This window comes from Chenopodium album, chromosome 10 (assembly GCF_948465745.1).
Source record: "Chenopodium album chromosome 10, dcCheAlbu1.1, whole genome shotgun sequence".
Classification (NCBI taxonomy): domain Eukaryota; kingdom Viridiplantae; phylum Streptophyta; class Magnoliopsida; order Caryophyllales; family Amaranthaceae; genus Chenopodium; species Chenopodium album.
Window position 1 is genome coordinate 7,966,456 of NC_137843.1, and position 20,393 is coordinate 7,986,848.

General features: G+C 33.4%; 2 protein-coding genes across 2 annotated transcripts; both read left to right on the top strand.

Annotated features, from left to right (window-relative positions):
• The first annotated feature begins 368 nt into the window (after positions 1 to 368).
• On the top strand, positions 369 to 6,777 carry LOC145563380 (protein FREE1-like). Its single transcript, XM_081623825.1, has 10 exons — positions 369 to 1,484; positions 1,855 to 1,941; positions 2,036 to 2,167; positions 3,826 to 3,951; positions 4,698 to 4,763; positions 4,888 to 4,998; positions 5,315 to 5,407; positions 6,108 to 6,141; positions 6,332 to 6,402; positions 6,552 to 6,777. Exons 1-10 carry the CDS (start codon positions 672 to 674, stop codon positions 6,627 to 6,629), a joined length of 1,611 nt encoding a protein of 536 aa, XP_081479951.1. The 5' UTR covers positions 369 to 671; the 3' UTR covers positions 6,630 to 6,777.
• A 5,550-nt stretch (positions 6,778 to 12,327) lies between these two features.
• LOC145563381 (GDSL esterase/lipase EXL3-like) lies at positions 12,328 to 15,738 on the top strand. Its single transcript, XM_081623826.1, has 5 exons — positions 12,328 to 12,674; positions 13,607 to 13,737; positions 14,270 to 14,506; positions 14,918 to 15,173; positions 15,406 to 15,738. The coding sequence occupies exons 1-5, from the start codon at positions 12,368 to 12,370 to the stop codon at positions 15,597 to 15,599; spliced, it is 1,125 nt and encodes a 374-aa protein (XP_081479952.1). The 5' UTR covers positions 12,328 to 12,367; the 3' UTR covers positions 15,600 to 15,738.
• The last annotated feature ends 4,655 nt before the right edge of the window (positions 15,739 to 20,393 follow it).

Sequence of the window (20,393 nt, forward strand, 5' to 3'; positions counted from 1 at the left end):
GATGCTTTTTCTGTGGCTGGCCACAACGTGTGGTCGAAATTACTTATTTAGGGGTTATTCAGTCGATCGAAGGTTACTTATTTTGTAGTTAATCAGTCAGTTAGCACATTTTAGTTGGGGTTACATATTTAGGGGTTATTACTTAGTCAGTCAATGGTTACGTATTCTGGGATTATTCAGTCAGTTAACGTATTTTCTGTGTGAGAGTAATATCTGATCGACCGAATTAACCCATAAATAAGTAACCTATGACCGAGTAACCTCGGAATAAGTAACCCTGAATAATTAAGTAAAATAACCCTGACTACGCAAAAATTGTGATTTTCGTAATATTTGTGAAACTTAAAAAGTAAATTATGGAGTAAGAAATTGCAAAATTTGAACCCAACGCGGAGATTCTTGTCAGTTGGCGGGTGTCGGTTGGCGGAACGAAATTACCAGAACCACCATCTCCTCCTTCCTTTCCCTAACGCTCAAGTCTTCTTCTTTCTCTCTCCTCCCTCAACTCTTCCATCATCTTCCTGCACTTTTTCATCCTTCTTTCTTCTTCCTTACTCCAATTCCCAAAACTCAATCGAATTCTCTCTCCTCAATTTCCCTCAATCACCCACCAAAAATCTCTTCCATCAATTCCTAATCCTTCAATTCCATCAATTAATTCTTCAACAATCATGTATCAAAACATAGGTGACACTACCACCAATTCATTCTACCCCCATCAATTTCATCAACCCCCTTTTCAAAACCCTAACCCTAATCCCAATCCAATTGTTGATCCTTACGCTAATGAATGGCCTCAATCTTCCGCTTCTGCTCCTCCTCTTTCTTCTTCGTATGCCCCACCTTCCGATTACCCTAATTTTCCTCCTTATGCCCCACCAAGTTCCGATTATGTTCTTAATTCTGCACCAACTGCTCCTCCTTCTTACCCTCCAAACCCTAATCCCCAATTTCCTCCCCCTTCTTCAAATTTCCCCTATGATCATAATCAACCTCCGTATTACCCTTATGATCATAATCAAGCTGCCCCCATTTCGAATTTGAATCCAAATTCATCGTTTTCGGCTCCTCAGTACTCGCCCCCGCCGACTTATGACGATGGTGGTGTGAAATTTGATCGTTGGGGTGGGGTTGGGGAGCAGGAGCAGGTGGGTTATAGCTCGCAGGGGTATGATGATGATGGTGTTTATAGATATGAGGGTGGGAAGGTGGAGCCTTACGGAGCTCGAGGAACGGCTGGGTTTTCGGGGTCGGCTTCGCAGGTTATGTTTGATGATTATGGGCGGCCTATTAATGTTTCAAACGGCAATGACAGTGGGAATAGAAGTAGGAGTGATCAGGGTGGAATGAAGGCGGCGCCAAAGGTGGTGAAGGCGGTTCCGAAGGTGGATGTTGAGGAGGATGTTAAGGGTGGAGTGCAGAAGTTTCGTGTGAAAGTCTTAGCTGAGGGTTATGGGCAGAATGATTTGGATGTTTTATGCCAGGTATAGTTTTAGCTTAATTGTTCTCTTCATTGCTGTTTTGGATGGTTTTTGTTCTATGTATTTGCATATATACTTTGGGTATACATGTTTTAGTATATTATCAATGTGAATGATTTGTGTTCTTGTGAATGAAGCATGATGATATTGTAATAATTCAGCTACTTATGATTGGAATTAGAAACATATAGGTTTCATCCTTGTGATTCAGTTTTGGCGCAATTGAGTGATGAATATTGTTGAAAGCTTGACACTTTGGGGACCAAAACACCCCATCGTCTAGTTTGTATGCATATTGATCTTTGGGTTCACCATTTTCTGTTGGATGTATAATCTTAGCTTTTGTGACAACTTGATTTACATGGTAAAACAGATTGGTTTGGATGGGATTCGAATGCTCGATCCTGCTACAGGTCGGACGCTGAGAATTTATCCTTTTGAAACATTGACTAGATGGGAGGTATGATGGTTGCATTAATGTAAATTGAAGAAGGTTTTATTTTGATTTGCTTTACTATATGTTATTCAAACCTTCTGTTTGCTCTACTCTGTAGGTCTTGGATTCCTACATCTTTGCATTTTGGGCCAAAATGCCTGTTGATATTGAACCAAAACGCATAAGGATTAAGTCGAGCAGCTATACCACTAATACAATTTTGGATACAGTTACAGCAGCTAGTGTGCAGGTTAGTGACATTTATGTAGTATCATATTATGATGCTCTCATAGATTTATGTACTTCACCTGTGTTCTTGGAACTTTTGATTACTTATGATATTATTATATTTTTTGAAAAAATTACTTATGGTATTATTGTATTAGACTATTACTGTTCTGGTAATTGTGAAGCCTCTTACATGTTTCTACATATAGCGTTGATGCCTTTTTCCAATGGTGTATTTCCTATCAGTGTATTTTCTTCCTTCCAAGACCTTCCTGTTCAGATTTAATTTAATGTACAGACGTACAAATTAACAGATGTATTATTTGGCCTGCACAGATGTTATATGGCATGTAGTTTTGTTTGTCTTTGCATTGCATCAAGTGATTAATATGGGCTATGATGTGGGGAATCATTAGATATAGTAGATGGTAATCATGGTATCATGATTTCTTATTAGTTATGAAACTCTTTCAACGGTGTGTACTTCCATTATTGCACAGTTTTGGCAGCCTGTTATTATGGAAGATGGTAGTATAGAATACTGAAATTGTGAAGTCTTTCATAAAATTTAATCTTAAATTAAATGAATCTTTAATTTTAACCCAAAAGATGTTTTTTTTTTTTTTTTTTTTTTTTTTTTTTTTTTTTTTTTTTTTCACTTTTCTTTCTTCCTTTAAAATAGAGAAGGGGGGTGAAGTGTAATCAAACAAAGAATGGTTGCTGGCAAAGATATACGACCTTATACACTTTGGATATTGATTGGATTGTATGCCTTCTTGCTTTTTCTTTTGTCTGGCAGCATGCAATGTTGCCTATTTTGAGGGATGATTGATCATGTGAGTCTTGAATGACATATGTTAGCTTATTAACTCTTAAATAGACCTGTATTGTGAACCATTAATATTAGAGACGCTATGGTTCAATTTATTAATAAAAAAAGGTCATTATGTTAAAATAAAGGTTATTATGTTAAGATAAAAGTCATGTATGTCAATATGAATAATAAAGGTCTCTATATTAAAATTATGGTCACTGTGTTCAATATAACTTCGTACTTCATATTCACAATAATATTAAAGGTCACACAAATTTTAATAAAGTTTACTAATCTTATTATATAAAAATTAGGGTCACTATGTTAAATTAGGGTCACTGTGTTCAAAATTCAGTCAATTATGCGTGTATGGATTTCAGGTCCAAGTTTTTCCGATGTTAGCTAAGTTAAGACATCATGCGTGTCCATACATTTGAAATGTATTCAACTTGGGTTTTGAGGTAATTATTGTTATGAATGTTGAATATTTTTAAAGTGACTTTTAGTTGTGTATATCTCAACACTACAGTTGTTATTTCTCCAAGGAGTTGATCAGTACTTATCTGTGAATATGTAATATTTTATTTCATAAATGGTGTGTCCCTTAATCAATTTCCAATTTTGAGATGATGTCGTCTTGTTTAACTTTTTAGATTGACCTTATCAACTATTCAGATCTGTAGTCATACTCAACACCTTTTCCCCAATTCAAATATTAGATTCGGGCCTGTATTTTACCACTTAATATGATGATTTTTCTAAATTGTTTTTTTTTTTTTTTTTAGCTGTGTGTCACATAGTTATACAGTAGGATTGTCTTAGTTGCTCGTTATTTTTTACTTATTTATGCAAACTTGTTGACACAGCTCAAGGAGATCGGTGAAAGAAAAGATTCCAACTCATCCAAGGCCTCTGAACAGCTTGCTGAGAGGAAGAAAGGTTTTGACTGGATGAACTTGATTAAACCTGCCAATGAGGAGAAAGATTACTGGGTTAGTCATTTCTTTTTTTTTTCCCCCCTGTTGAACTGAGAAGCATAATGATGATATTTAATAAGTTGTTTCTTGTTCTGTTTACAATAGTACAATTACAAAAAATTTAGATACCCATCATGCATCCCTTGAAATGCAATTTACCTTTTTTTCCCCTGCTTGTAAAGTGGGTTTTGCAACCAAAAGAAAGAGGGGGGGGGGGGGGGGGGGAAGAAAGAAAAGAAGGGGTGGGTTCTTGCCATTATATTATATTAATTAGAACTTTGATTGGTGTTTCACTCTTGAATGTGGAGTTAGCATCTTAACCAAGTTACTTTACTGAACCATTGAAGAATGAGGAGAGTAGTTTGAACTATATAATCCTGCTGCATAAATTACTTCCTCCTCCCCTCCCCACCCCTACCACTACCACTACCCCTACCCCTGCAACCCTACCCCTTCTCCCTCTCTTTTGACATTATTATTTTCTGCCTATGACACTTACCTATGAGGCCTGATTCTCTTTGTCGGCGGTCATTGCCTTAAACAGCTTTTTTCAGGCTCAAAGTTTATCCTTGAATTGGAATGGGAATAGGGGTGTAATAGGATAGAAAATTTGCTCTTAGTGTTCAATTTTCTCACTTTTATGTGCATGAAACTCGAGCTTACCGTCCATATGCTAATCAGGAAAGCCAGTATTAGTGTAAAGTCCTAGATTTCTTTAAGTTATTTATATTTTAAAACGTTCTCAACCTTGTACATAACAGGTACCTGATGAAGCAGTCAATAAATGTACTTCCTGCGGCACAAACTTTAATGCCTTTGTTCGAAAGGTTTGTATTTTCAGCATTTATGATTATGATTCAATTCAAGCGTCGACATTTTCATGATTTTGGTCGACATTTTCATGATTTTGACTTGTGTTTTCATGTTTTTTTCTTTCTATACCCACCATAGCATCACTGCAGAAATTGTGGTGAGATTTTCTGTGACAAATGTACTCAAGGAAGAACTCCTCTTACAACGGATGACCAGGCTCCACCAGTTCGAGTTTGTGATCGTTGCATGGTATAGTCAAGTGCTCATTTTCTTTAAATGCTAGCTTTGCTGCGTAATTAAGACTTTTTATTCAGTAGTCAGTAGTGGTTGAAGTGTAGTCACAATGTTATTCATATACTCGCTGTTTCTGTTTGATATCTAATGCTACCCATGCGTAACAGTTTACGTAGTACCTTTTAAAATCCATTTTCCACTTTATTTGAAATGTGATGTATTTTGATAACATTTTTTCAGAACTGAATCTTCCCTGTTATCTGACTGAAGTGTATTTTTATTTTCTGTATATAGACTCGTATACTTGTTACCTGATATTGATTTGTTACAGGCAGAAGTCACCCATAGGCTTACCAATTCTAGGGAGGCTGCTGATAGAAGTGGCTCATTGCTAAGTCATGAGGATTTGGCTAAAAAACTTAAGGTGACTTCTACGTCTATATCTTACTTTTTGTGCTGTGTTTTGATAATATCACAAACTTGTGTTTGAGGCAAATATTTTATGCAGTTCTCCTCAATAATTCGCTGTGACACTGTCTAGTTTCTTAAAATGTTGCCCATTCTATACTTTCTGAGTACCAATTGAGTCTTTTTTTTTGCTAGCTGGATTACTTTGAAGTTTCAACATAATCAACAATTAAACTGATGAGAAAATCTAGCTAGTTGTATGGTTCTTTAGTTTATTTTCTCATGTAATGGTGTCCATCTTTATCTTTGTTGGCCACTTATCCGGTGACAATTATGTCAGAACTTATTATGGACCCAAATATGGAATATACTAATTAGGGGCCTATTGTGGCTGTGTCTGAATACATAAACATGTACTTAGTTGTCCTAGCAGTGAAGCATAGGTTCTGCAACGTGTCTACAATACATTGAGTGATGTCTTGCTTTTGTAATTTATTACTTCATACAGTATAAAGCAGCACCTGTCTTGGCTACTAATTCTTTGATCAATAGCTTCCATAGTTATGCACCTTTTGGATAGTTCATGCTTCTCGTACTGGATGTTTATTCTATTCTAGTTCTTGTGGAACATATGACATATCTCAAGTGTAGTAATACTGTGATAGATATGATCATATGAATGGAATACTGACAGTTGCTCACATTGATTTGATCAGGAGGAGATGAGCAGAAATTCGAAGTCATCAGCAGGTATTCATAGTTACCAACTTTCCATTGTAAAATTATTTTTTAAAAGGGAGTTTTTCACTAGAAAATCTGAAGATGGTTAGATATTCCTAAATTATAACAACTTTTAAATGCCTTAGCTTATACCTGGTTCATTCATTATTTTAAAATATTACTCCGTGTATTGTATATGACTAATTTGGGACATGAACAGGTTTAATTTCTGAAGGGTCTCAGACACGGATGAGAGATGTTGCCTGTCCTACATGCACAGTTCACCTGCAGGTTTGTAATTACATTTTCTTTATCAGGGCTACTGCATGTGATAATCTTACTTTACCTTCCATTAGCTTTCTATTTTGGGGATCTCTGGTTGCACAAAATATTTACAAAATACTTGTAGACAACAAGGAACTGATTGGATTTGGATGCAGGTTGAAGTTCCAGCATCAGGTTCAGAGACGATAGAATGCAGTGTATGTCAACATCCCTTCTTGGTAAACGCCCACTGATATATGAAAGCCATTTAGACCCCCTGTAAAAAATAATATACATACTATATATATTGTTTTGCAACAGTATCAAGAATTTCACGATTGAATTGATTGAAATGAGTTCCTTGTAATAAATGTTTGGTATGGGTTGCTTGTTTTTTCCATACATTTCTTTGTTTGAAGCTTATAGTGTTGTACCATGCAAATTTAGTGTTTTTTTTTTTTTTTTTTTTTTTTTTTTTTTTTTTTTTTTTTTTTACCAATGTAAATATATGATATTCAGTATTCTCATATGCTTTAATTATGTACATACATTTTCATAATTTTATGAGGTTGCATTTTGTGTACAAAGACAATGTTACGTGATTGCATTTTGTGTACATACATTTTCATAATTTTATTCTGTTATGGTTGGATTACTTGGATATACTCCTTATCAATTAGTAGTTCCCAGCCAAACTGCAAATGATTCATCTTTTTCAGAATATTTCAGTTTGAGTTGCTTTTTATTCGCTTTTTTTTTTTTTTTTTTTTTTTTTTTTTTGAGGAAATATTTGCTGTGTTTTTTTTTTTTTTTTTTTATATATTAGTGTACTCCTAATTTGGTCAATTTATATTCCATTTTGTTTTATTTTTGGGTTTTGACTTATGGCCAGGCAACTAGGCAAGCCCACACTCCCTTAGTTTCCAACCACTTCGAAGGCTAGAAACTCCCCATCCTCAACACTTATTAGTTAAGATAAAAAGCTATTTCATACCCTTTTTTAAGGTCAACATGACTTAAAAGCCAACTTCAGACATCCTTCTTGTGTTGCCCAATCAAATTGGTTAAGGTAAAAGGTTAACATAAGCAAGGGTGAAGCCAGACTTAATTGAGGAAGGGGTCGGTCTAGTAAAAATATAAGGTCATGGCCTCATGAGGGTCAATTCAATGAGCGCGAGTAAGACAAAGCACCACATGGGGCATAGCCCCTTTAAGTAGGCCCAAACTAAGCGTCGTCATCCCTGAATATAAGCGGCTAAATTAGACAACATTGTAAGCTTTAATTCATACATATGATCGAGTAAGACAAAGCACCACAGGGGGCATAGCCCTTTTAAGTAGGCCCAAACTAAGCGTCGTCATCCCTGAACATAAGCGGCTAAATTAGACAACATTGTAAGCTTTAATTCATACATATGATCAGATCGATCTAACTCTTTATGTGGAAATAGTTGTGGATGCATATCTTTTCTTGGATTATTTAATATGTATAGTTTGTATTTTCATATAACTCAAGATAAAGGTTTACTAATACATGGGTGATGTGTCGATATGTTGTGATCAGACTGCGTATTTGCTGTAGAAGTAATAGTGAATGCAAATATTCTATTGAGATGTTAGATTTATTATATATTTTCATCATTTGTTTTTATATAAATATCCAAAAAAATTTAACTCCAACCAAATTTTTTTTTTTTAATAGACAAAAGTGTTTATAAACATTTTTTTTTAATAATATAGAATAAATAAATTCGTTCATTTACATTTGATTAAGAATCATGGAGTAGTTCGTTTTAATTGATTTGAGTCTGCTTGTAAAAATGTTTTGCCACTTTTCTTTATTCATCTTTGTTGAAAGACTTGTTCTTAAGAGGTATACTATGATCGCTTTATTGTTATTATCTATTACTCCATGTGTCTTTTTCTTCTTGTTCTTAAGTCTCTAGATAATTAGATTAGTGATGAATGTACCAAAAAAGAATAAATTAAAAAAAAGGAAAAACTTTGCAGTTTTTGTATGTACAAGGAGTTGAAGATGTGGAATCAATGAACAAATCAATCACTGGCGTAATCATATACATGCTCAAAGATAAAAGCCAGTAGTTTTATTTAAGCATCATAAATCTAGACACGATTCCACAAATTATGTAGGATAATCATCATCATTGGTTATAAAATAAACAATATTACAATATGAGTAAATATAAGATGAGAAAACGATATAAGGTGATTAGTCTTGATTATAAAATTTACAAATTATCGTTAAATGCATAAAACATTACTCCCTCTATACTTTAAATATAATAATCTTAAAGGAATAAGGGAGTATGAAGGTACTATCTAAAAAACATAAACCCAATATTATATTGAAGTTTTAACACGTGTATCCGAGTAATCCAACTGGACCAACTCTCTAAGTTCACAAATTTTGCAATTCTAAAATTAGAAGCAAATTATACGGGATTTTGGTTTGAAGATATATTTTTGCATTAAAATAAACTAAGTAATTAGACCGTCCTTGTGAATGATGTGAGTGGTGGAAATGTTTGATAGAATAAACCAGCTAATTAGCTAGAGCTAGTTGTACTTAATTGACCAAATCAAGTATAGGTTACTACGTGGAAAAAAAGGTCTCATCTAACCTACATATGGTATGTTTGATTTTGATAATCTCACGCAAATACAAATTTGGTTAAATGCTTAATCTACTTTTAATTATCACCAGCTAATGTGGTCGGTTTAGCCAAATCTGTATATTATGAATTGTACTGTTATATCCTAAATGTAATCTTGAGAAACTGCTGAATGTAGATGCTGATTAATCGTTATAATAGTGGATGAGATGATTGAAAGAAATTGTTGGAATAGTTATAATGGTTAGAATCGTGATGAATTAGTTCTTTATCGGTCAAATAATTTCTAACGGAGGGAGTATGTAAGTTACGTGCTAAGCGTAATTTAGATCCTACACCCAATTATAAATGTGCTCTTAAAAGAACATGCATTTCAAAATACAAAGAAAATTAATGTAAGAAAAAAAAAATTCAAACATTTCAAAATATAAACTAGGAGTACAAAACATGATTTGCATATTCATTTATAAGGTGAACTAAATTTAAAATTATAGAACATAGAATAATAAGTAACAACGATTAAATAACACGTATGCATATATAGTAAAAATTGAAATAAATAGTATCTGAAAGCATAATGCACATTATGTATGTTCTCGAATGAATAACCTAACAATTGCAAATTATTATCCAACCAATTGAGTGGCACATACGGTATTAATTGCTTGCTGAATCAAGAAGAATGATTTTTGGGATTTTATAAGTTTTTTTGGTTTGAATCTACACCAGGCTACTACTATTATATGATGAGCTGAAAATAATGTTTTGATTTTGCTAAGTCAACTTTGGCTGATAACAAATCTTGTTATTACGAATATAAGTTACTAGAGAGAATGAATATAACATTTTTTTTAGTGGTTTATAATTTAATGTAAGCAATTATACAAGAGTGACGATATATGTGATTGTAATTCCTTGCTGTCATTACACACAATTTAAAAAATATTGTAAGGTTATAAATTTATGGGCCATATAATTAAGGTATGGACGTACCGTTGTGCATGATATGATAATCCAAATTGAACCAATTTTATCAATTGGATTGTCGTCTCCATGCTAAAAGAGAAGCTTGAAAAGCAATTTTGTATGGACGTACTTTTAGACGAATGTGAATTCATGGCAATGTGATCCACAACTTTTTTTGTTTTTTCGACGAATTGTGATAGACTTTCACATTATTGATCCAAAAAATGATGTTTTTTTTTACTGATTATAAATCGTCGTATAATTTAAAAATTTAAGACGAAAACTCACTTTCAATTTTAGCTTTCATACTTCAAGATCTGATTTAGGACAATTTAGATGAGCAGTTTTATAAATGTACAGCTAGGATGATCTGATGATTATGATATTGGTTGAACCAAATTTATTTCGAGCTATTTGAGTTAAGTTGGACAAACCATTAAGCAAAAACCTTTTTGTTACTGTACTTGATGATATTACTAAAGGTTAATCAAGACTAAATGAAAAGTTGAAAATTGATTCTCAAGCTAAGATTGGTGAAAGTCAATTAGTTTAGACTTGGTAAATCCATATTGTAGAATACAGCAGTAACGCATGAAAAACCAAATCAATTAATAATTACAGTATAATGGAATTCATCAAGTCGTTGCAAAATAATGTGGAAAGGATATTTAATTTCTAGAAAATCAATTAATCACACATATAATGGAACTCAAGTTGTTGTAAATAATGTGAAAAGGATCTTTAATTTTTAGAAATCTCGTCATTTTTCAGCCATTAGTTTCTTGAAAGCCAGGCCAAAATTGATCAATATAATGACAGACAATTTATTGCAAATAATGCAATTACTTCATATCTCTAGAATAATGTATACAATAGAGTGATGTACATATCCTACATAATAATAGACCCTATTACCAATTGGATGTTGGTGACTTGGTGTAGTGGTGATTGAGACTATACTTGGTAGGGAGAATCCGTGTTCGATCCCCCACAACAACAATTGGGAGGGGAGTGGAACCTAACCACCCAGAACTGATCCCCGAATTCGGATTAGCCCAAAAGGTGAAACCGGTGGAACCTAAAAAAAAAAAAAAAATAATAGACCCTAATAATTTTTTTTATATGAAACAAAATCATTAAAGTTTAAACGAATTATTACGTTCACTTTATTCTCAAAGAGTTAATTTCCAAATCTAGCAATTAATAAAGTTTATAGAAATCTATAGAACTTGATTAGTTGTGATAAGGAAATGTACAAAGATTAGTTACCCAAGTTTTTACCATAATTCTTATGAGTCGTATTAAGTACTAGAAATCGCTTTAAGATGGGAAGTAGACAATAACGGCAATAATGTAGTGTAGTAGGCATCAAGGTCCGAATTTGACATTATCCATAGATCTTACTGTCGGAATACATGTAGTAAATTTAAACACACAATTTATCTTAGGGAAATGTAATCTATGACTTGATCATCTATCTAATGGATGGTTTAATTGCTTTCTCTTAACATTGAGACTTTAGCACGCCAAATATTTTACTATATCATTAATTCGTAAGATATTTGCAATTAAACCGTATGATTTTGTCAAATACTTCCTCCGTTCCAAAATTAGATGTGCTCTATGACTCTACGAGTAATTTGATTTAAGTTGGTTTTGATATTTCCTTGCACCGTAGCTTAGTGGCATTAGAGACAGTGAAAATTTTGTGAGGGATGGTACTTCAATTCGTACCATATAAAACCAATTTTACCACTCTAACAAACCGTCAATTCAAATGATTGGTTTAGTTGATTTCCTAACAAAAAGATACGCATTATAATATTTTAGAAAAAGAATAACCAATGTTCTATTGCTCCATATATATTTATCGTTGATAAGTAAATAGTTGGATTAACCTTATACTCAAACCGTTACCAGGCCAATCCCTGTCTTTGACAAGGATTACAAGTAATTGATAATGATATAATTAATACATTAAACATTTAAACATGCATGTCCATGACATGCTCATAACTCTTGCCGTCTCTCAACGGTTTGTATATAATTATCAATCAATCAATAAACCCATCACCATTAAAGTTTTTTGAACATCAATATTAAAGTTTGTTCAATTTATTATTCTTGTATAAATAAATTTAGGGCCCACGAATAATATTTAAAAAAACCACAATAATCAAAAGAATGCTAGGTTCACACATAAGCAGAATTCATAAGCAATTGACTTTAATTTAATAAACTATTCACGTTTTTCATTTTACACGAAGTATTTTATTTTAGAATAAACTCGTCATATATATATATATATATATATATATATATATATATACACGTGCATGGGTGACATTTTATAGGAATACAAACAAAAGGGAGAATCGAGTGAGAAATCAAAGATGAAAAATTTCATGGGAAATGATGAGTTATTATTCATCAAATCTTACAAGAAAATCATTAATACAATAGTGATTTATAGTATGATTATAGCAACGTTTATGCAAATACATGGACATGCCGTAGAATTTCCAGAAAAAGGAAAAGTGCCAGCATTCATAGTATTTGGGGATTCAATAGTTGATCCAGGAAATAATAATTACATAGCTACTATCGGAAGAGCAGATTTCCCACCTTATGGGAGAGACTTTCCTGGAGGTGTTGCCACTGGAAGATACAGTAATGGCAAAATTCCCTCTGATTTCTTTGGTAAGTTAGCTTTTACTTTGGTCTATGTCGTTTTGAATATATGCCGATGGGTTTTTTAACGAGTGTCCATGAGACCAGCTTAACCTTTTAAGTTGTTCCTTTAACATGGTACAAGGGTCAACATGATAAATAAGGTCACATACTTAAATATCATTCACCCCTCCTTTTAAGTGGAATAATTAGCGTTGAGTATGGAAAGACTTATGCTGCATCCACATTCTAAGCCTAACGAGGTTTCATGTGAGGGGACGTGATAGTATAAATATCAATCCTAAGGTTCAACCATCAGCTCAATCTTTTGATCTGATTTAGTTAGTCCATCGATCCTCCAACAGTTGCTATGTGATTCCTTGACTTTTAAATGTTTAATTACAGAAATATACTTTACTTATCGATTTATCATATTGATCCCTTAGAAGTAGAATATGAGCTAGCCTAACTTCATGAGCACTCGTAATCAGAATAAATCGTGATACCATATATTGTACAAAAGTTACACCTTTATGAATTATGATATTATTCCGTTTTGATTCATATCTAGTAATAATAAGGCGTTTTTTGGTCGTTCTATACATGGTTTTTAATTCTATATCTTACTTTTTCTTATTGGCTCCTCTAGATCATAATTATCCATGTGATTCAAATGGTTTCGATTGCCCTTGTTCTTATGTTGCAAACCTAATTTATTTAGGATGGATATTTGCCACTAATTCATAAAACCAAATTACTAATTAATCCCATTGCTCCAAATAAATTGTGTCAGAAACTTGTCCATCCTATATAATACTCGGTACTATGCGATAATATATAATAATATGTATTAAATTCTTCATTAACTCCGATTGGCAGTCCCTTGATATGTTATCTTATACAAAATGAGTCGTACGCATGTATAGTGATTTAACTTAATTATTTGTTTCTTATTTTTTTAGCTGAAGAACTTGGAATAAAAGAGTTTGTGCCTCCATATTTGGATCCAAAGCTCAATATAAGTGACCTCCTTACTGGTGTTAGCTTTGCATTTGGTGCTGCTGGTTATGATCCTGACTCTGCAAAATTAGCGGTATCTCTCCCTCTCTTAGCTTGCCCCTTTCAAAAAACCACTTATCATAGAATTATTTTTTTTTATTATGACTTACTATTTTATTTTACTTCAAAATATATATGATATGATGTGACATAATTTTGTTGATTCTAATCAATACAACATCAGTCTATTCTTAATCTAATACATTTGTCTCTTTACGATCTTCAAGCTAAGCTAAGGCACGCTTTGAACCATTAATATCTCCAATCATGCATTATAATAAGTTATTACGGACTAAGATTTTGTCAAATTCTATTGATCATATCATGTCTTCTTCCTAACAGTTGTACTTTTCAATTTGTCTTGGGGTCGGGGTTGCAATAAGTTTCTCATCTAATACAAATACGAAATACTATGAAATTTATATTGAGACAAATTTATTAACCAAGTTGTATTTTCTCGTCTTACAAGCTTAGCTAGAGAGAATTTACAATCAAAGTTACAAATCTTTATTGATTTTTAAAAGGTATGACTTATTAATTAACATAAATGTGTATGATTATTGCAGAATGTGAGGACATTACAAGATCAATTGAATTTGTTCAGAGGATATATAAAGAAGCTCAAGGATGCAGTAGGAGAAAACACAACATCGACCATCATTTCCGAAAGTGTATATCTAGTTTGTGCAGGAAGCAATGACATTACCAACACGTATTTCTCATTACCATTTGCTAGACTTCGTTACAAAAATGTCTCAGCATATACTAGTGCGATGGTCAACTGGGCGTCCTCTTTTGTGCAGGTAACTATAAAGGACAAATAATACGATAGCTAAATTTATAATTTAGTTATTAAATTTTATAAACAGTGCTTATATAAAAACAAATGAAAGTATTCTTTTGTGTAAGATGATGCGTGAGTCTCATCTAATAAAGTATAAAATCTATTTGCTAATCGTTATGGACCTCAACCAATAGACAATCATCACTAAACTTTTAGTTGAGTTGGTCGGTTTGGGTGAGGGATCAAATTTGGGGCAATTAAGGCTCCGGAAGTAAGACAAAGTAATAGGCCACTCCTCTACATCTTCCATTCCCATGCATTGAATTTAGATTGCCCTAATTTAGTGGGAAAATTTTATCTATGTAAACATAAATAATTTTTTGTGTTATTACTGACACAAAATTTTGGTTACACAATTGAAACTTTTCAGGAACTATACGCTTTGGGGGCAAGAAGGATAGGTGTGATCAGTGCACCGCCATGTGGTTGTCTTCCATCACAAAGAACCTTGCATGGCGGTTTATTTAGATCTTGCGTAAAGGATGAAAATGATGCTTCGATTCTTTTCAACAATAAACTCTTTACTGAGCTCGGTTCTCTCAATCAAAAGCTTGTAGGATCCAGATTCGTGTACCTAGACATCTACAACCCATTGCTCGATCTCATAAACAACCCTTCTCAGTCAGGTAATAATTAAAATACGTACTATTTTATAGAGTTTTCATTGCTTTATTAAATGCATGTCTCATGCATCACGTGTAATGACAAATAATCAAGGTTTAGGTACGATAAATCATAGTTTTGAACCCCCCTTTCCCAATTAATACGACCATGAATCTGATTTGAATACTAACCATCACTTTTACACTTTAATAGTTTAATCACGAATATTGATTCAATATTTTTTTAATTTTACAGGATTCACAGTTGTAAATAGAGGATGTTGTGGCACTGGAAACTTAGAGGTTTCTTTTCTTTGTACAAAATTGGATCCAGGGACTTGCAAAAATGCCTCAAAATTTATATTCTGGGATAGTTTTCACCCAAGTGAGGCTGCTTACAAAGTCATAGTCCATGAGGTCGTCCAAAAAAGCATAGACAATTTCTTCTAGATTTTTATATCATACATAAAAAAAAAGTGTACAAATTTGATTGGAATTACTCGTACAAAGGTGGGAAAAAAAATATCTTCTATTCATGATATACAAATTGTATTACTCCGTATTTATTAGGATTCAAATAGAAAATTCAACAAAAAGTATCTATTGTATTTAACTTTATTGTTTGCAACAAAATTCTGTCCCATATTTTTTTTGTTCTCACTTGTAGTAATTAGAACCTTTCAAAGTTTCAATGATACGTTATTTTTTAACTTTCCAAAAAAAGCGGCAAGATTTTTAGTTTTAGCTCGAACTAATACAAAATATTAGACTCCACAAATATGGCACATACAAAATGGGACGAAATTGGTGGACTTGATTGGTTGTGATCTAGACTCAAGAGTGTCATGGAGTGTAAAGTTTTTGAACTAATTGAACTACTACTTATTCGTGCTATATAAATTCATACAAAGTATTCATTAAGATTCAAATAGAAAATTCAACAATTGTTTGTAATGTGTTTCACATAAATTATTTGATTTACAGTAATTAATTGTTTGCAACAAAATTCTTTGTCCCAATTTTTTGTACTCTTTAATTAATGTCACTTGTTTTCATCGGTACCTTTCATTATACTTTGGATTTTTTGTGAACCACTATCATTTACTTTGCACTTTTTGTAAACAACTACCATTTAAGTTTTTTTTTTATTTTTTTTTATTTTTTTTTATTTTTTTTTTATTTTTTTAACAACTACCACTATTTGAAAATTTGTTTGAGGATCACTACCATTTAACGGTAACTATTTCAAAAATCGTCTTGTAGGACCCACCTTAATCAAACCCTAACCACCCACCACTTCCCCACCAGTCCACCACCACCACAGACCCCACAAGAACACCAACTCAACTAGCCCTTAGCTATAAACCAAAACCTATCCAACCACCACTTCACTTTGATGTACTCCTATTCTCTCTCCTCCGCGCCTTTCGCTGCCAAATCTTACGTACCCCACGCATCACCTTTTTTTCACCTCAACACCCACTCACACTCGCATAATTAGGTGGGGGGTGGCAGGTGGCTAGTTCAATTCAAGTTCGAGGAGTAGTGGTGAGCGACTGGTTCAATTTGGATAGCGGCGTGGTGGGTGGTTTGGTTCGTTCAGGTAAGGGATTGGTAGGTGGTTGGGGTTTGGTTTGGGTAGGGAGTCGTGGGTGGTTAGGGTTCAAGTGGGCCCTACAATACGATTTTTTTTAACTGTTGTTGTTAAATGGTTGATAAATTAGAGAAGAATTAGAATAGAATCGCTTGAATTTCCCATTGATCGTAATGTCAATATATAATAGTTACACTCCCTAATGATAGCAATAAAAGATATACTAGAATCCTAGAAAGTTAACTTAAATACAATAGATAATATTGCCAAAATATAATCTTCCCAAAAATATATCATAGATATCTCATTACCCCCCCCCCCCCCCCAAGTTGGAGCGTGTGGATCGACAACGCCCAACTTGGAAAGAAGATAATCAAACTGAGCTTTGCCTAGCGCCTTGGTGAAGATATCGGCAAGCTGTGAATTGGTAGGAACATGAGTGGGAGAGATTAAGCCATCTGTAATCGCATCTCGAACAAAGTGGCAATAGACCTCGATGTGCTTTGTTTGTTCATGAAAAACTGGATTCTTAGCTATGTGCAGAGCTGATTGATTGTCACAAAATAATTTTATTGCCTTTGGGTGCTGAACACCTAGACTCAACAGTAGAGCTTTTAACCATTTAAGCACACAAGTAATAGCTGACATAGACCTGTACTCAGCTTCTGAGGATGAAGTAGACACTGTGGGCTGCCTTTTAGTTTTCCATGAAATAGGTGACTTTCCGAGAAACACTAGCCACCCTGATAAAGATCTCCGAGTAAAAGGACATGCGGCCCAATCTGAGTCACACCAACCCTGCAGATTTAAGTCACAATCAGAGCTCAATAGAATACCCTGTCCTGGAGTACCCTTTAAATAGCGGACCACTCTCAAGGCCGCTTCCCAATGCTTGATGCGAGGTGCCTGCATAAATTGAGAGAGAATATGAATTGAATAGGCTAAGTCGGGTCGTGTTACTGCAAGGTATATTAGTCGGCTGACTAGCCTTCTATAAGACTCAGGATCCGAAAGTGGCTCTCCACTAGCTAAGCCTAGCTTGTGATTTTGCTCCATCAGAAACCCACTTGGTTTAGCACCCAACAATTCAGCTTCTGAAATTATATCCAATGTATATTTCCTTTGACATAAAAACAAGCCTGCAGAGCTACGAGCAACCTCGATGCCCAAAAAATATTTCAAAAGACCTAGATCCTTCATCTTGAAACAGTCACTTAGATAGGCTTTGAAAACAGTAAGTGCAGCGGAATTGTTCCCAGAAATAATTAAATCATCAACATAAACTAAGCATTTATTTGAACACTTGCCTTAGTATATGTAAACAATGAATAATCAGAGTAAGATTGTAGAAAACCATACTGTTTTGATGTAATACCTCGTATTTTTATACGTATTTTAATTAAAATAAGTATTTTGAGAAGTATTTAATTAAATTGAAATGTTTTATTTAAAGTATTTTAATTATTTTTTTAATAAGTTTGAAAACATTTATAAAAGGAAAGTATATTTAATTAATTAATTTAATTAAGTTGGGGTTTAATTTAAGAAAAATTTTATTTTAGTAAAGTTTTATTAGGGATGGGATTAGGAAAATTAAAGGAGGAAAGTTTCGGGAGAAGGGTCTTAGAGAAGGGGTATAAATATCCCCCATATGAGGCAAATCAAACTTTGTCTAGAGTGGAGAAAACGCAAGGTAAACTTCTCTCTCCTTTCTCCTTATTTTCTTTCTTTTTCTTTCTCTTTTTTTTCCCTTCCCCTTTTCTTTTTTTTTCGGCTGTCCCCTCCACCACCACTGCCGACCACCGGCAGCAGGTGGCCACGGCCGCCAACAGCGTCAGCCGCCGGCAGCAGGCAGCCGGCGTGGTGGCTGCCGCTGCTTTCTCTCTCCCCCTTTTTCGAATATATATATATATATATATATATATATATATATATATAATTTAACCTTTAATGTTAAAAACTAATCTATGCCTAAATCTAATTATTAATTATGAGTTTTGGGATTTGATTTTGATGTTTGATTATAAGTATTATGTTAATTAATTTTCAGATTATGTTTTTAATTAAAAAGCCCTAATTTTTGAAACTCTAGGTTCTTGATTTGTAAATTATTGAAGGGTTATGATATATAATAGTGTAGACCTTTGATTAAAGTGTTTTAAGGCTTAATTATAGCATGTTTTAATTAAAATATAGTGCTGGAAATTTTGGTAGAGCATTAAAAATCAAGTTTCTTCAAGTAATTTTAATTACCCATTAATTGGGATTAAAGTATGATGTTTAAAATATAATTTCAGCTTATTTTAAATAAATTATGAGGGGTTTTATAATAGTATATATTGCTGGAAATTTGTGTAGAGTGGATTTTAATACTCTTCTATGATTTTAAATTGTAGGAGACTTTGAAGTGAGCGATTTTTATTAGTCATGGCGATTTTAAGATCGTATACAAGGTACGTTCGCGTACTTAGCATAATTATGTTGATGTAGTAGCATGCTAAATGTGTTTGATTGATTACAAGTAGTATCATGCTAGGTTTGGAATGGAATTTATGATTTGGATGTTATTGGTGATTGGATTATGAAGCATGATTTATTTGTGATGGATTATTGAATGGAAAATAATAGTTTGGAATATTATTTATGAACCACATATTTATTTATGGCATGTTAGAGAGCATGTTTAATTAAACTAAATGTTTAATTTGGTCTGGGATATTGAAAAGGAATTTTATTATGGTTCATATAATTTTTATTGATGCTTTAAGCATGAGGAAGGAGCTATATAAGTGTTTATGTACACGAGGAATAAATGGTATGTTGGTGCCTTAGTGCACTTAAGGTGTTTTTAACACCGAGGGATAGGATTTGTGGCGCTTTACGCGTTTAAGGTGTCATTGGCACTGAGGTAGAATTAAAAAGGGATTCAACATTAAGTATTATGTGGTCACTAATTATTCAAAAATTAAATTGGTGCATTTAATTGATTGAATAATTATTGTTGATTGAATGGTTATGGTTTTGAGAGTCATCACCAAGTTTAATAATCTGTAAATAACGTAAAGTGAAAGAGATTACGCACCAAAACTCTTAGAACGTATATACCTTGAGTATGAACATATGAGGGGAGTTATGTGACTTTATATTTGATCATAACTTCTACTGGAGTACAGGACGCTGTATATTCCTTTTATTATTATTATGCGCAGGAATTCCGCCACCTATGAGTGGTTATTGATGCTGGCACGGTTAGCTCCCGTGTCAGTAACCTCAATTTATTTGGGGGAGGTAGAGTGGGAAACCCGTTCGATGCGTAGTCGACATTAAATAAATTATGTAGTGTCTAGTGAGGATTTTTATTGAATGTTGTATGCTTGAAAAACAGGTGCAACGAGGTAAGTTGTGTGTTGGTAGGAAATTATATGTTAGTGTGTTAATTACGCTTATGTACTCAGCTTTGCTGATTGTGTGTTTTGTGTGTTTGTTGGCCTTGTCTTTATCTTGGCCCTATGATGACCCATTTTTAATGGAGAGTAGTGGAAATAGGTAGAGATAAGCTTTTCAGGTGATGAAGCATATTCATGAATGGGCATGAGTGAAGAGCGAATCATGCTAGTTTCTATAAGTATATGATGTGTTTATTGTTTTGA

Bases quoted from the DNA above. Each gene is read 5' to 3' on its own strand.
- LOC145563381 (XM_081623826.1), top strand. From the start codon at position 12,368: ATGAAAAATTTCATGGGAAATGATGAGTTATTATTCATCAAATCTTAC. The intron at 12,675-13,606 runs GTAAGTTAGCTT...TTATTTTTTTAG, and splicing joins AATTCCCTCTGATTTCTTTG to CTGAAGAACTTGGAATAAAA. The intron at 13,738-14,269 runs GTATCTCTCCCT...TGATTATTGCAG, and splicing joins CTGACTCTGCAAAATTAGCG to AATGTGAGGACATTACAAGA.
- LOC145563380 (XM_081623825.1), top strand. From the start codon at position 672: ATGTATCAAAACATAGGTGACACTACCACCAATTCATTCTACCCCCAT. The intron at 3,952-4,697 runs GTTAGTCATTTC...TGTACATAACAG, and splicing joins ATGAGGAGAAAGATTACTGG to GTACCTGATGAAGCAGTCAA. The intron at 6,403-6,551 runs GTTTGTAATTAC...ATTTGGATGCAG, and splicing joins CATGCACAGTTCACCTGCAG to GTTGAAGTTCCAGCATCAGG.